Source organism: Ostrea edulis, chromosome 5 (genome assembly GCF_947568905.1).
Source record: "Ostrea edulis chromosome 5, xbOstEdul1.1, whole genome shotgun sequence".
NCBI classification, from domain to species: domain Eukaryota; kingdom Metazoa; phylum Mollusca; class Bivalvia; order Ostreida; family Ostreidae; genus Ostrea; species Ostrea edulis.
The window spans coordinates 70,084,397-70,100,964 of NC_079168.1; the positions used below are offsets into that span (position 1 = coordinate 70,084,397).

Genomic DNA, 16,568 nt, shown 5'->3' on the forward strand with positions numbered 1-16,568 from the left:
TTGAACTTTAAATTATACAAATAATAGAATATTGTATTTCCTAACTTTAAATTGAATTATAAAATTATTTCTTTATTGAACTCGTAGCATCTTGAGTGCGTCAGTAGGCTATAACGCCGTGCTCCCACTTCATACCTCCTAAAGACGTGCAGATCACAATTCAAAAATAGTAATAAGATTGCTTTATCAAAATAAAATAATGTGATTACCACTTTAAATTTGAATATTTTTATTGATTTGTGTGTGTGTTGTCTTTTTCTTTCTTTCCGAAATGCACGCGTGACAATAGCTTGGCATAGGGCCTAGTTGTCAACAATTTAACGTATCATAATTTGTCTAATCCAAAAATAAATAATGATTGCACTGTTTATTTTAGAAAAACAGCACCAATTACAGATGTATAAAGGAATAGCATCCCCAAACAGTTTGTAGACAGCGACCCATATAAACATTATTTACTCACAATTTTGCCTATTTCATACACGCTTTACTCGCTATATTTGGGTATTTACATCGTTATATGTGTGCACTGGTGGCGAACACATATAAAACTCGGACAATTTATCAACATCGATTTAAATGTTGCCCATGGTAAATTAATTAGGCACCTAAAAGTTGAGTTTTTAATAATATCTCGCAGTACTTTTACAATCCGAAGGGCGCATGTGACGTCACTGTACCACGTGACTACCTATCTAATTAACTTGACTTTTTGAAATCGGGGCTTAGATTTAAGTCTGTATTGTGGTTAATTATCGCAAAATTTCGGCGAACGAACTATTAGAATTAATTACTATAAGCATAAAGAAGACAAAATGCATGTAATATTGTATACTTTGAAAACATGAGATATGTCCTTTAAGTGATGTGGTCTACAGCTACCTGAGAAAGATGTTTTGATAACAATCATGGCTAATGATGACCAGCAGTCTTCAGATCTCGAGGAAAGCCCCAGTATACCTAAGTTTTGATAGCATTGACTCGCACCTAGAATATTTTAATTTCTAACATCCCCTATACAATGCAATTTATCATCGTATTTTCTCTCTCCATCTTTATACATGTATTATAGATTAAACAATCAGAAATCAAACAATAATAATAAAAAAACCACCAAACAAACATATTGGAATATTTTCTATTAATGATTTATTGTGGCTTTATATTTATAAAAACATGAACAATTCTTTATTGGCGCAGCACATCAACATGTATAATGATTATATTGCCCATGCGTAAAACTGTTACAGTAGTTTAAAAAATGCTTCTGTTTGAGATACCACATGGATTATTTACACAATCAGAAATCAAACAACAGTAAAAAAGCATAAATAAGTTATTGAGATATTTCTATATTTCTACTTATAATTTATCACGCTTTATATTTAGAGAGAGAGAGAGAGAGAGAGAGAGAGAGAGAGAGAGAGAGATTGAGATTTATAATTTATCAGGTTTTATATTTATAAAGATAAAGAGAGAGAGAGAGAGAGAGAGAGAGAGGGAGAGAGAGAGAGAGAGAGAGTTGAGCTATTTATAATTTATCACCATTTTATGTTTATAAAGAGAGAGAGAGAGAGAGAGAGAGAGATGTGTAAAACTGTAGCAATAATATAGATGAAATAATATGGCATGGCAATAGTGTTGCATACGTATGACAATAATTACTCATTTAGTCAATGATTGAGAGTAAGAGAGAGAGAAGGGGGGGGTAGACTAGCTATGTGTCAGCTTCTGTTTGGGATACCATCGTTACACAAACACTACGTCCACAGAAACCCTAAAGAGAGAGAGAGGAGGGGGTGTAGACTTCGTGTCAGCTTCTGTTTGGGATGCCATCGTTACACAAACACTACGTCCACAGAAACCCTAAAGAGAGAGAGAGAGAGAGAGAGAGGGGGGGGAAGACTTCATGTCAGCTTCTGTTTGGGATACCACCATTACGCAAACACTACAGCTACAGAAACCCTACAGACGGCCCATATTGAGGGGTATCTTGACCATTCTTCATTTGGTTGTACATGTACACAGATCTACTTGGATTTATTCATTCTCTCGAAACATGGATATTTTACCTACTACACCCACGACACCGCGAACTCTCAGGACACCAGGAAGTGCCTGGAAACGCCGGGTAATATTATATTTCGGAAATTATTTATATACGATATATATCAATTCAATTAGAAGTTTTAAAAAGCAAAGGTTTAGAAATGGGCTAAACCTGTCATTTGCAATACATAAATATGACCAAGTTTGAAGGTTTACGGGAAATAGAAATGCGGTATGCATGTAGGTAGAAATTTTAATTATTTTTTTTTTTTTTTTGCACAAATCAAGACACTAAGCATAATTTGTAATAACCTGAGAAATTTCCTGTGTATATCATAAAAATATACACAACAACTGATCTCTTGGCCAGGTAAATAACATTGACCATGGATAAGCTCCGCCCACATTCAGTCATCCGTGGAGCAACCATACTGTGTTTTTTTTGGGTCTTTAAAATGTGGTCAGATTAAGGTTGGAGACACCCTCTTTCATTATCATTGTAAGAATATTGAAAGTTAAGCTTGATACATTCTTGTTACACATCCTTTTATTTGTTAGAAATGGCAAATACACAACTTTTTCTTTTATTTATGCAAAATATTAAGTTTACGATAATATTTGATGAATTAATGAATTCACTTGTGAAAAAAACCTAAATATTCAATTTACATTCATTACGCATATCATTTCATTCTTAGGAAATTGTACATCTCACTGGTACATTATGTACATGTAAATGTAATCTAATAAAATGTTAGATTTTAACTGTCTGTGACTGACTTTCTTTGTCTCGCTAATCTGTTGTGCAGTGTGATCTTGAGCTTGCGTAATACAACTTCTTGTTTACCTCACAGTGTGTCCGAGTTTTGACATACATGTACTATCAGTTTTGAAGAGAGTCCCTTTGCAAACATGCAGACTCTCTCTCTCTTTCCCTCTCTCTCCTGATGGATTTACCCGAGCCTCCCAGTCGTTAAGGTCTTGAAATTTAATTAGCACAAATAAATTCTACTTTTTTGGCATAAACTTATGTAATGAGTTGATTATCAAAATGTAGAAGCTACCATATTGACAACCAAGTGGGTGGTGCAGGTTGATGTTTATATAGCTGCATTCACATGCAGTTTGCAGTCTATGTAACCTGTAGTTAATGTTGTAAACTTTCTTTCTTTTTTGAATTTCCTTCTTTATAAAATGCCTTACTGTTATGCCCTCTGGGCCCAAAATTGGAATAAACTAATCTTATTTTATCTTATAGCAATCACTGACTGCTTGTTTTCACAATAATCTGGAGTGTAAGGAATCTGTCAGCAGATTTTGTTTTTACAACCATTGATATATACATGCAGTATTGTAAACCTAATCACAAAGTTTATTTTTATTCGATATCAATAAAATCTTCTTTTTCTTGTATTATCAGTATTAAAATTTAAAGTTTGAAATTCAAATAAATTCTCATAGAAAGTATGTAATTTTACACGTATATTTTCTTAAAGTTTACAAAAAGAACATTTTTTTTTAAAAATTTATATAAAAATGAATTTAAAAAAAAAAAATTCCTATGAACTGTGACCTTTTGTCCCGTGACATTTTGTTCCAATTTCACATAATTTCTAATCGTGAGTTTTTGTCCATGGTCATTTTGGCGGTGACTTTTTGTCCTGTGATTTTCTGTCCTACAATCTGAAAATCACCAAGACACAATGCATGCACAGTAACTGACCCAATTTTTTTTAACAGAGAAGTAGGCATAGTCTTTTCAGCATAGGTGTTATTTACCTGGAGTTCCCAAGGTGGGGATGGGTGCTAATCTTTATACACAAGTAGTGTCAGTTGCTGAAATACACAGGAAATTGGAGTCAAGGGGGACCTCTAATTAGGCAACACATCAAAATCAATATTGAGATAGCAACCTAATTCAAACACACAACGAAATTAATACATGTTGATTTTAATGTCATTCAAATTAATACCTTTATTGACTTTATTGAAAATAAGTTATATTGGAATCAACCAAATATTCAGGACTGAAATATGTCTAATCAAACTCTGCGACATAATTACATGACATCGTAACATTTGTACCATTTGTACGCAAATATTCAAAATGTGTCTCTCTCTCTCCCTCCCCCCCACCCCCCCAACTATTGACTGGATATTGGGTTTTAAAATGTCATGTAAAATGTTTCACTCAGTCCATATCAAATGTTTGTTTTGGAAGGTCCACTCTGACTACCCGTGAGCTGCATTAGGAGAAGTATTACATGGATGCATTTAATTATTTGTAATTCAGTAAGATGTTAAGGTGTTGTATTGTAATTGTATATGTGTGAATGTGGGTAGGTGGGGATATGTGTATAGGAGGACGTGTGTCCCCACAGCCGAACAGGGCTCTAGATCTATCAATGCTCTCTCTCTTTCTCTCTCTCTCTCTCTCTCAGAATGATGTTTTGTGTTAAATTAACCTCACACGAAAATATGTTCTTTGTTAATATAAATGTAGTAATACATTACATGAAATTCACGGTGTAATTCGTTTTGCCTTTTTAAAACTACCCAATCCTTGATGACTTTAAAATAATCATCTTCCTTGTGTACAATCAGTAATCTTGATAGATGAATTAACAATACATTGAATAAATGAAACAAGCAAAGAAAAAAATCAAAACCAACAACAACAAACAAAAACATGATGAATAAATCCATTACGGAATACTCGATTTTAAAAACAGAAAAAACTCGTAAGCCGAATTTTCAAACATTTGAAAATAAAATCGGGGAAGAATACTCGCATTTGTTTACAGTACAAAACCGATCAATTTTTTTTAATAAATGTTACCGTGACGGAGACAGTCATCCCGCGATGAGAACGCGGTTTACCTGAGTTGCCTATAGATTACTGCGTTAGATTTTTCCCATCGCGGGAACGCGGAAAACAAGAAATCCGTGTTGCCCGTACTGAAATTCTAACCTAACCATTAATCCTAACCCAAACCAGTAATCCTAATCCAAACCATTAATCCTAACCTAACCATTAATCCTAATCCTAACCATTAATCCTACCTTTAATCCTAATCCTTACCATTAATCCTAACCTAACCATTAATCCTAATCCTTACCATTAATCCTACCTTTAATCCTAACCATTAATTCTACCCTTAATCCTAACCTAACCATTAATTCTAATCCTAATCATTAATCCTACCTTTAATCCTAATCCTTACCATTAATCCTAATCCCGATCATTAATCCTAATCCATGGTGTATTTGTTGACACATGGTAGTCTTCATCTTTTTAGTAGACATGTAAATTATTTTGTGTGTCCTTAAAATGTTCACAAGCAAAATTTGAGCTTGAAACCATGAAATTGTTAAGTTCTGAAATAATCTTAATTGTAAGCCTCATGCTGTAAATATGACTGATGAACTTAACCTTATAAAGCCTCATGCTGTAAATATGACTGATAAATTGACTATTAGGTCCAGATTGATATACATTATGTATATCCTTTACTCTGATGTGTGTTTTGATTAAGTAGTTTACTGAGAAGTTAATTTTGATATACGATGGGAAATAATTCATCATTCTGAGGTTTTTGGTGGAGTGCTAATAAACTTTTTATGCCCCTGTTACAAAGTGGTAGGGGCATATAATTTTACCCTTTTCCGTCCTTCTGCAACACCCAGTTTTCCGAACTTTCATCTAAACGCCTTGAGACGTTGAATTGAATTTTTGTATGCAGGTGTATATTGACGAGTTCGTTGATTTTTGATGGAGTTGTGCCCCTTTAACGTAGAAAAATTTATTTATTTTTATGGCTGTTAAAACATATGAAGGGTTGTTGAATTCTTCATTGTACTATATGTGTGTAACATACAATCTGAATACCACATTCAATGCTATACTTCGATGGATTTCCCACATTTCACTTTACTGCAGAGGGGCATTCGTATTGTGCTGACATGTCTAGTTTAACTAATCCCAAATCGTCAGAATAATAATTGCTGAATTTTCAGCCTTTTTGATTGTATTTTAAACAGTATGTCATAGTTAAGCTGTGCATGGCCACCATTTTAAATACATTTGGTGTAGCCATCCTTTGATATTGGATATTTTTGAATGACAAGAATTCAAAACCATTGATCTCACTCACATTGTATTGAATTTGAAAGAACGCATTTTATTTATTTGAAACTATAAAATAAAATACTGGATAGAAAAAGCTCTAGAGGTGGCATTTTTCTCTCAATTGATTTGATGCTTCATAAAAGAGAGGAAGAACCCTATTGATTTTTGGGTCAAAGGGTGTAAGGTTAAGGTCACTAGGGGACTTAATAGGAAAAGTTTATAGATATTCATATTTCAATAAATCTGTATTTACTTCATCTTCGCAAGCCAAGTATCCGATTTGCTTCCTCTCATCTCCCCCTTGGTGGATTTATCTGCGACTGAACTGCCATCTAACAGATCTAGTGAGTTATCATTCTTGATGAAAACAAAATCTAACCAATCAGATAATGCATTATTATTATGCCCCTTCAAAGAAGAGGGGCATATTGGTTTGCACCTGTCGGTCGGTCGGTTGGTAGACCACATGTTGTCCGCTCAATATCTTGAGAACCATTCACTTGATTGTAATGATATTTCATATGTGGGTTGGTTATGAAAAGAAGAGGACCCCTAATGATTTTCAGGTCTAAAGGTCAAGGGTCAATCTACTCTGGACATAGGAATATACTGTCCGCTCAATATCTTGAGAACCCTTTGCTTGACAGACATCAGACTTGGTACACCAGTACATCATCAGGAGAAGATTACACCTATTGATTTTGAGGTCACATAGTCAAAGGTCAAGGGTCAAACTGGACATAGGAATATATTGACCACTGAATGTCTCAAGAATCCTTTGCTTGACAGACATCAAACTTGGTACACTGGTATATCTTTAGAAGATGACCCATATTGATTTTGAAGTCACATGGTCAAAGGTCAAGGGTCAAACTGGACATAGGAATATACTGTCCGGTCAATATCTTGAGAACCCTTTGCTTGACAGACATCAAACTTGGTACACTGGTACATCTTCAGGAAAAGATGACCCCTAATTATTTTGAGGTCACATGGTCAAAGGTCAAGGGTCAATCTACTCTGGACATAGGAATATACTGTCTATTCAATATCTTGAGAACTCTTTGCTTGACAGACATCAAACTTGGTACACTGGTACATCATCAGGAGAAGATGACTACTAATGAATTTGAGGTCACATGGTCAAAGGTCAAGGGTCAAACTGGACATAGGAATATACTGTCCCTTCAATATCTTGAGAACCCTTTGCTTGACAGACATCAAACTTGGTACACTGGTACATCTTCAGGAGTTGATGACCCCTATTGATTTTTAGGTCACATGGTCAATCCACTCTTGACATAGGAAGATATTGTCTGCTCAATATTTTGAATTGATGATACTACTTTCAATTAAATGATGTGTGTGTGTATAACCCTTTTCAATTTTGCACCGGGGGGGGGGGGGGGGGGGGGGGGGGCATATGTATTTTACAAACATCTCTTGTTTCTGTTACATGTGTATGTATACAAAACGGAGTTGACAGATGAAAAAAATAATGTTTTTCATTTATGTGCATGTGCATACTTGCTGTAAGCCTATGTCATCTTTGTGTTTAAGGTGTAAATCACTTATCAAAACATGTCATTCAGATTTCAGCATTTCTACTTTCGTTTTGATACGGTACTCAATTTTGCCGAGTTTGTTCAGTTTATTCCAGCGCATACCGTCCTTTGTCATCATTTGGGTGAGGTACATGATCGATTGTCACTAGAAGTTGACCGTAAACCCTGAAACATTCTCTGAAAATTGTCCGTCTTGGTTTTTTAGACAAAATTCCATGTCAAAGACAACAACATGGACTAGACTGGGGGCTCAAACCAAACTGAATGTATGGTGCGATTTGATTGGATGCCTTGGAAAGCCAAAGCGCGATATTTTGAAGGCTTAGAAATGCGACTAAATCCGCCAAGGGGGAGATGAGAATAAGTGAATCGGACACTTGGCTTGCGAAGATGTATTTAGTTATATCCTTATATTTATCAGTTGCTTACATTGTGAGTGGATACCCCACCATTATGAGTTCTTATTATGTTTTATAATCGAAGAAACTAAACCTTGTTTTTATCAGATATAATACAACCTCTTAAACTCAGCATGATAAAGAAATTGGTATTGTAAGCTTTACTATGCTGTGTTTGTTAATACATGTACTATTGATGGAAAAGTTTAGGATCGTATAGACAGCACGACTCCAACTTCTAGTGTAAGGGCAGTAACTGCGGAAATGTAGGCCATTGAATTGGATTAGGTAGTAATTGTTTAAGAAAACTGATTTTGTTTACAATTTTTGCAGTTAATACCCAATATAAAGAAAGTGGCCTTACGACTTTTAACAACTCTTGGTTTTCTACAGCAGCAGAATGTCATACACGCAGACCTCAAGCCAGAAAATATTTTGTTGAAATCAGGTATTTATTGCACTTCCAAGTTTGAAATAAAGAGTTTGCATGATTCACTTTATCTGCTGTAAATGCCGTATGTTGTTTTTATATGACCTACTGCTGAGAGGATTTTTCTCGCTAACAAAATATGAATGTCTATCACAGTCATCTGGTCATATTTTTTTTTAGATTTTAGTGTTGATCGATTTTATATGTTGCTTGTGTGTTTTTGTTTATGCTGAAATAAGAATAAGGTGTGATTAGGTTAAATTGAAGTAATTATGACAAATTTCTCCAAAATGTCTTGCTAAGTTTAAAATTATTTGCTGTCGGAATTATCAGTATATAAAAAGAAAATATTGCGACAATTAATTATTAAGGTTACTATAATTGCAATATACCAATATATTCTGGTCATATCCCTCACCTCTATAATTAACATTTTTTATCAGTTTATGGAGTCAAAAAAGTTATGCTTAGGTAGCAGGGGACAGTTTCGCACTATAGGCCCGGTCAACTTTTTCAAAAAATGGAAATACCCCATATTTGAAGTGATATTACATGTGTAAAAATGTATACAATAATTGTAGGATGCATGTTAAATGTAGCTGAGTGCTTGATAAAAATGTTGATATACAACATGTAGGTGTCGCCATGATTCCTAGCATATAGATGGGTGCAAATACGAAACTAAGACACGTGGTCAGTTGCTGAAGAAATTCCGGTGAAAACATGCAGGGTCTAGCAAAAAGTCTGTAGCTGTGAGGGAAGGTGGATGGCCCCATATGAGAAGTAGATTTTTGAGAAGGGGTTCTTGATTGTGCACAGTGTCTAAATCCCCATGTTTGGGGGTGGTACGGATTAGCCCAAATGAGGGAAAATCAAAGCAAAAAAGGGGAACCTGCTCAGAGCATGTTTTGTGCACCAGCACCAGTATTTATAGATTACATGTAATTTAGGGTCATAATTTATTAATATGAAATACAAGTATTGACATAAAAGTGAAATATGATTTTTCATTAGTCTGTCATAATCTGACTTTGGTGTATACCCCTTATCCACATGTTTCAAAACCAAAGAAACTGTCCCCTGCCACCTTAATTTTTATTTATGATTAATCTATGTAGAATTTAAGTCCTTCAGAGTATGGCAATCATGAATTTATAGTCTCACAAATGAATGTGAAACGACAAATTTGTTAAATGTTGAAAGTACTCATGTTATGGAAGAAATATGTAGTACCATTGTCTATATACGAAGTATGAAGATTTGGTTATAAGTAGTTTTTTAATGTTTTGTACTTGTGAGTGGGTGCTCTGCTAGCTTTGTTATAATGTAAATTTGTAAACAAGCTTAGCATTTGAATTAATTGTTTGACTGGGCCGGTAACCAGACAAAGTTACTGGTCTTGTGATTTTTCTGTCCTTTTGGTGACTAATTTGAACTTACTGGTCCTCGGGGCCAGTAACCAGGCAAAGGTACTGGTCCTGTACTAGATTTGTTTGTTCCTCTGGCAGGGATTTTTTTTACCCCTTGAACCCAGGGACTTAAAGTTTGGGGAAAATAGCAATATTTGATTAAAATTGGGAAATTTGTTTCATACAAATAAATAAGAAAAACAAGCAAAACGTTAACCATTTGATATTTTATTATCAATGTGGCTAATTAAACAAGCTTTAATTTCCAGTCTTTGGCAGAGAAAAAACTGTCAAAAATTTTTTGCAACAGAGTGACACTGAGGTTCGATTGCCCCTCATGGCATATTCTCATCAAAGCATCCATCATTTGGGAATTTTTAGGCATCATTTTGGGAAAAACACCTGCTTTTCAGCATTGGGAATGGGGCTGAATTTCGGCCCTCTACAGACCCTAAAAAATCCCTGTCTGGTTACTGAAGATGAAATGTAAGGTATTACATTCAGAAAAGATGAAATGCAAGTTTTGATAATTCAGTTTGATATATATTCAGAATAATAAAAAAAATATTTGACAGTGATAATTCAAGAGTCCTGAGTCCTTATTTTCTGTATATTTTCTACATCAGACTCTTCGTGTAAATAACATCTTGGGATGTAAGCAAATTGATAATAGCGAGCAAGCGAAGCGACGCGATGAACTCGGTTTAATGATTACACATTTGAGTCATGTGATTTGCTCTTCATCAACTTAAAAATGATGAGTATTACCCATAATGCTTTTGCAAAAATGTCACCGTCAGTGGGGTATATGCTTCATGGACAACCATACTGTAGATAAAGCAAATAAACAGTTTGGAAAAAAAGTTATTAAATTCAAAACAAGCATTCTCATACCACAAAAGTTATTAAATTCCAAACGCATTCTCATACCTTCATACATTTTGTTATTGATTGGTTTGAAAGTCAGAGAAAAACAAACATCGCAGCTAATATGACGTCACAAAGCACTGTTTACATAGACCACATTAAATTTCCCACGTTAAAAGAATAGGCATAAAGTTGTGTTGTAAGATATTATGGGTCTTTGCTCGTCTCAACAGTCATGCCGTAAAACATATGAGAACAATTATACACTGTGAAGAAATTGAAATGTATTTCTGTTTATTTAATAGCATACTTTTTAGCTTACCTGAGCTAAAAGCTCAAGTGAGCTTTTCTGATCACCCGTAGTCCGGCGTCCGTCCGTCTGTAAACTTTTAACATTTTGTACTTCTTCTCAAAAACCACTGGGCCAATTTCAACCAAAGTTGGCACAAAGCATTCTTAGGTAAAGGGAATTCTAAATTGTTAAAATAAAGGGCCAGGCCACCTTCCAAGGGGAGATGATCAAGAAAAAGTAAAAATAGAGTAGAGTCATTAAAAAATCTTCTTCTCAAGAACCACTGGGCCAGAAAAGATGAAATTTATAGATAAGCTTTATTAGGTAGTGCAGATTCTAAATTGTTAAAATCATGGCCCCCGGGGGTTGGATGGGGGCACAATAGGGGATCAAAATTTTACATACAAATGTATAGGAAAAATCTTTTAAAAATCTTCTTCTCAAGAACCATTGGGCCAAAGAAGTTCACATTTACATGAAAGCTTTCTGACATAGTGTAATTCAAGTTTGCAAAAACCATGGCCACCAGGGGTAGGTTGGGGCCATAATAGGGACAACGGTTTTACATGCAAATATATATGGAAAGTCTTCTGATATGGACCAAGGTGAGCGATGTGGCCCATGGGCCTCTTGTTTTTAACCTGATCTATTATGGTTGAAGGTCTTGTTTTTTTTCAAAATCCAAACATGATTTTGTTTTCTGGCTTAATGGACAGACTAAATTTTATTTTTTTAATCCTTGTGAGTACTTGTTAGTCTTGAACTGACTGACTGACATTAAAGGGACTGATTCATGATTTTTGAAGAAAATATTTTGCATTTTTGATGTTAAAGGTCATAGGAGGCGGTTTTTAACAATACGTTTTCTCTCCATAATTATCAACTTTGTTTCATAGACTCCTCATAAAAATACTTTTTAAAGATTAATAACGATATTAACTCGAAGAAATTGAAGTGCAAAGGTAGTTAGAATAGAAAATCGTTACCCGATTATCGATCCTGATTTCCTGAATTTGTGACGTCATAAGAGACCACTCAGATTTGCGAATCAAAACAAAAGCACACCCATGGACGATTTATTCGCAACTGGAGGAGTTTTTGAATGAGGAACCATAGTTTGCTATATAAGGATATCACGTTGAACTCATAATTAATGCAAATGCCAGCCACATTGATGATTTTTCATCGAAGGACGAACAAGAAGATCGATCAAGATCCTATTTATTCTGAATTGGTTGAAACAATACTGACTGGTTAATGATAAATGTGTGATAATTTCAGAGTACATTCTCTGATGACAATAAGATAAATATAGATAGTTATTACTTGCGCTTTCTAACCCCATGTAGACAGTGATGCATCATTGTTTTTTTCCCAAGGGAGGTGGGGATGGGTCAAATTGAAGGTTGACTGACAAAAAAGTGGGCACCCCCTCATCCCCCTTTGGTTTTATGTGACCAATTCCCACCCTGACTGTGATATATTTTATAGCCAGATCGAAATTTCCTTTACACACATCGTGAGTGCCGTTTTTTGAATTTATTTTCAAAGGATTTTTACAAGTATTGTGTGCAGCTATTTTAGTTTAACAGTTGAATCTAATAAATATAAATGGCTTTAACATTCTTTTACAATAAAAATTGCCACATTAGGGTCTATATGATGAATAATTTACCATCACATTAGCTGCTACAAGGGCTCTTTCTTGCAGCGTATAATGGTTGGAACTGGAAGCCAGAGGATGAATTCTTCGTCTGGACCAGTTATTGAAGGAACTGTCGAAAAATCCGAATGTCAGGACTGTTTTTGTAGGCCATGCGTTATGGACAAGTTACACAGACAACTTTAGGTAGCCAAAGAATTCTGGTCTGCAGTCCAGAAAAAAACTAATTCAAACAGAATAAAACTTTCTAAACAATTTTGGAATATATTGAGTCATCTTGGGGTGTGGGATGATGATCGGTTCATAAGCTGAACATAGCCAGAAAATCTGCACAGTACGCAGGAACTCCCGTCGGAAACTGTATGTTTGGCTGTCATACATTTGAAGGCAGTCAAATGGATACAAGAAAACGTAGAAAAAAGAATAATCTGCCTAATTTGTCAATGGCTAACGTTCTCATTTATATAAAATAAATTTATCGAGCTTTAATTCTTACATGTTGATTCATTCAAATTAAAAAAATCACCCCCCAACTATTGTATGACTGTAAAAATTGGTTTATTTCACCTGATATAAAAACTTGTAATTTCAATATCGCTCCACCATTTGCTTTGAACATTCTTTATCAAACAGAAAGGGGGAGGGGGGGGGGGGGGGGTATATATAGAAATACCTGACTTGCTACATTACAGTTGAATGTAAGCACATTGAACATTTTGACGGCTAAAACCCGCAGTTGTTAGTATAAACAAATACACATTTGCGTCAGGCTGGTCTCTTGACGTCATCAAGCAAGGGAGATAAGTCATCTTACTATTTTGATATTTCACACCACAGCAACATTTGACGGTCTGTAGCGTCTGTTACCTTACGATTTTTTCTGAATGACTTATTTACATATGTTAAGTAATTAAAGAAGAACACATTTTCATGCAAAACAATTTTTTTTGGAAAATCGTCTCCTATCACCATTAAACATTAAAAATGTAACTCATTTAATGTTGACAGCCAAAATTTTGACCTTCTGAATGCAAGAATAAAAGCAATATTTTAGCCTTAAATATGTGTTATGTAAATAAAGACTCGAGTCTTTTCATGTAAACAAACAAACTAGTGAAATGTTAATTTTGTAATATAAAGCATCTTAATTTTGCATACTCACAAATTTTAACTTTTAGATGACACATTTTACCCAAAGAATGCTTGAAATATGAAAGATATAATAAACTTAGATCGATATCCATTTCTTTTGAAAATTTCGTAAACAATAACATACCGCAATCTTTATTTACAAAACAAATAACAAACTCTCTGAAATGAGCTTCTGTGATAATGTATAACCTTAATTTTTATGCGAAATTTTTTAAACACATTAGACAGTAGATTTTGATCATTTTAAGTGAAAAATAAAATTTTGGGAAAAATCGTGAATCAGTCCCTTTAAGGTCAAACATTGCTAAGTGTACACGCTAAGATTAACCTGACAGAACTACAGTTTTAAGCTCGCCTGAGCCAAAGGGTAGATTTTGATTAAGGTCTGTCTATGGAACTTTCTTCTTCCTCAGGTTAAGCAATGTGAACCAAACCTGACATAAAGTAACTTGATTAAAGGAAATTCAAGTCTGTTGTAATGAATGGCAATGCCCTCCACCAAAAAAATAATTAGGAGAGTATTAAAATAGGGTAAGGGTTTCAAGAATCAGTATGGAATATATTTATGAAATTATTTTTGAAACTTCCTGAAAACAAAACTGTTGTTTGGTAATTAAAGTATAATGATTCAGTGTTGTTGAACTACGGAGCCATAGTGAGGTTGCAGTAGAAGTGCAGAATTTCCTAATGGTAATATGTAGAATAGGCCTCTGAATTGCAGGAACTCAGCAACAATGTATTGATATCAAGAATCTTCTTCACATAGTGTATACAGGAGACTATAAAGATAAAACATTTGCATCGATTGAGCAAGGTGACTCTGATGAACGTTGTGGCCCATAGGCCTCCATTCTTAACACTGTCCCAACACTGCCTATTGAATATATCAGTTCATTTGGAATAATCTTCATTTCAAGCTATCAAGAAGTGGTTCAGGTGACCTAATATTATACTTATATTGGTTTTTGACTTTGTACAAAAAGGTCAATTGCTGCATTTTTCTTCGTTTGCAATCTGTACACTTGAGTTGTTTATGAAACCTCGATCATTAGCGGTCTAAGTGCCCTATAATTTTAATAAAAGCAGCATATTAGATTCATCATGTGTAAATTGTCAAATATAAGTGTATGTTATGAGATGATTGTCAAGATATTAGTTTTTCATTTTTAAGATTATGAAGTGAAATATGATATGGTGTAGTAATTGTGGAGGTGAATGGCCTTGACTGGTTTACTTTTAATGGTGAATATGACACCAGCCTGATTGTGATGAAATCGATGCAATAGCTAGATTGTCACCACAGTGATTAAATAAGCTAATAATTTAACTGAGCCTAAGATGATTAAAGTCACAGTTATTGAAATGGTTCTGATTTTGTAATCCATTCTTCTGGATTTAATCAAGACTTGCATCTCTTGTCCAATTTTATACTGTTAGCCAATATTTATTGTCAGTTACATGTTTGACTTAAGGAGCTTTTATCCAGTTTGATGTAATATGGCCGGAAAGAGCACGCGAGTGTTTTAGAAATTCTTCATTAAGAAATTGCCTTTGACAAACCTGAAGTTTGAGACTAGTGCTTCCTGTCACCAGAACAACTCTCACGAGAGGCGGTTAGTTGCCATTTATCTCCAACCCAATGTGTTTAATCCAGCTTAATTTACTTCCTTAGACGGGGAAGACACAATAAAAAGCCATTTCTATTAGGCCTACTCATTGTGTGTAATCAGAATCAGTGATAGAAAGCTATTAACATCGGTAATAAAAAGTGAAGGGAGCCACCATTTATAATCAAGATACCCAACAAAGGCAATACACAAGCACAGAAAAAAAGCTATAAGGGAGGGTTCCATTCGGAAACATTTTATGAGGCGGAGAATGAGCATTTTCTCTCATAAAAAACAAATGACGAGTTTTTAATTTGATCTGTTTTGTCCCCTGGTTAATAGAAAAACAGTCAGAAATTGTAACCGTGAGGAGATTTATGAAGCAATTAGAGGAAGTTAGAAATGGACCAGAATTGTCGCGCTATCTGGTTACAGGTGCTGGTACCTTTTTTCGTCATCGTTATTTTCTACTGAAAAGGAAATCATGTAATTTTCTATCGGGTTTTATATTCACGATAATGGAAATATTATTGGCGATTGTCAATACTTTATGGCAATTCTAAATCATTAATGACCAGTCAGGAGATTTTTATTCTGTCTAGAATTTCTTGTCTCATTAAGTATTCAAGTGAAAAATGAGATGTTAGCTCGCAAGTCATAAAATAAATACAAAATTGTCTGATATTACGAGTTTCAATTTCCTTGAGTAATAATTCTTAATTCAGATTCAATTAACAAGTATCAGTTTAGTATGATACCTTACGGGTTAGCACCGGAATCTTGTTGATGGAGAGAAAAAAAGAATGATGTCTTTGAAGTCCTGTAGGACAAAGTGTGATATCACTCCAGTGAATAGGAATACATTTCCTTGTAGTGAAGTGGTGTGAAATCCTCTCACAAGACTGGATCATTTGACTAGAAATCAGTTTAAAATGGGCCATAGAGTTCTAGGTCACCTTAGTCACTCGGATGATCTATGGCTATCTGTTTTTGTCCGTTGTTGTTTT

The 16,568-nt window shown here is 34.6% G+C and overlaps 1 protein-coding gene across 6 annotated transcripts in view; it reads left to right on the forward strand.

Moving 5' to 3' along the window:
* Positions 1–16,568, forward strand: part of LOC125650140 (dual specificity tyrosine-phosphorylation-regulated kinase mbk-1-like) — an 81,617-nt gene that overhangs the window by 23,183 nt on the left and 41,866 nt on the right. For 5 of the 6 annotated variants that reach the window (XM_048878135.2, XM_048878137.2, XM_056165366.1 and 2 more), the window contains one exon: positions 8,475–8,589. In XM_048878135.2, the coding sequence (XP_048734092.2) occupies positions 8,475–8,589 (115 nt within the window). The remainder of the gene's footprint in view (positions 1–8,474; positions 8,590–16,568) is intronic. The other variant, XM_048878136.2, reaches the window with a different exon arrangement.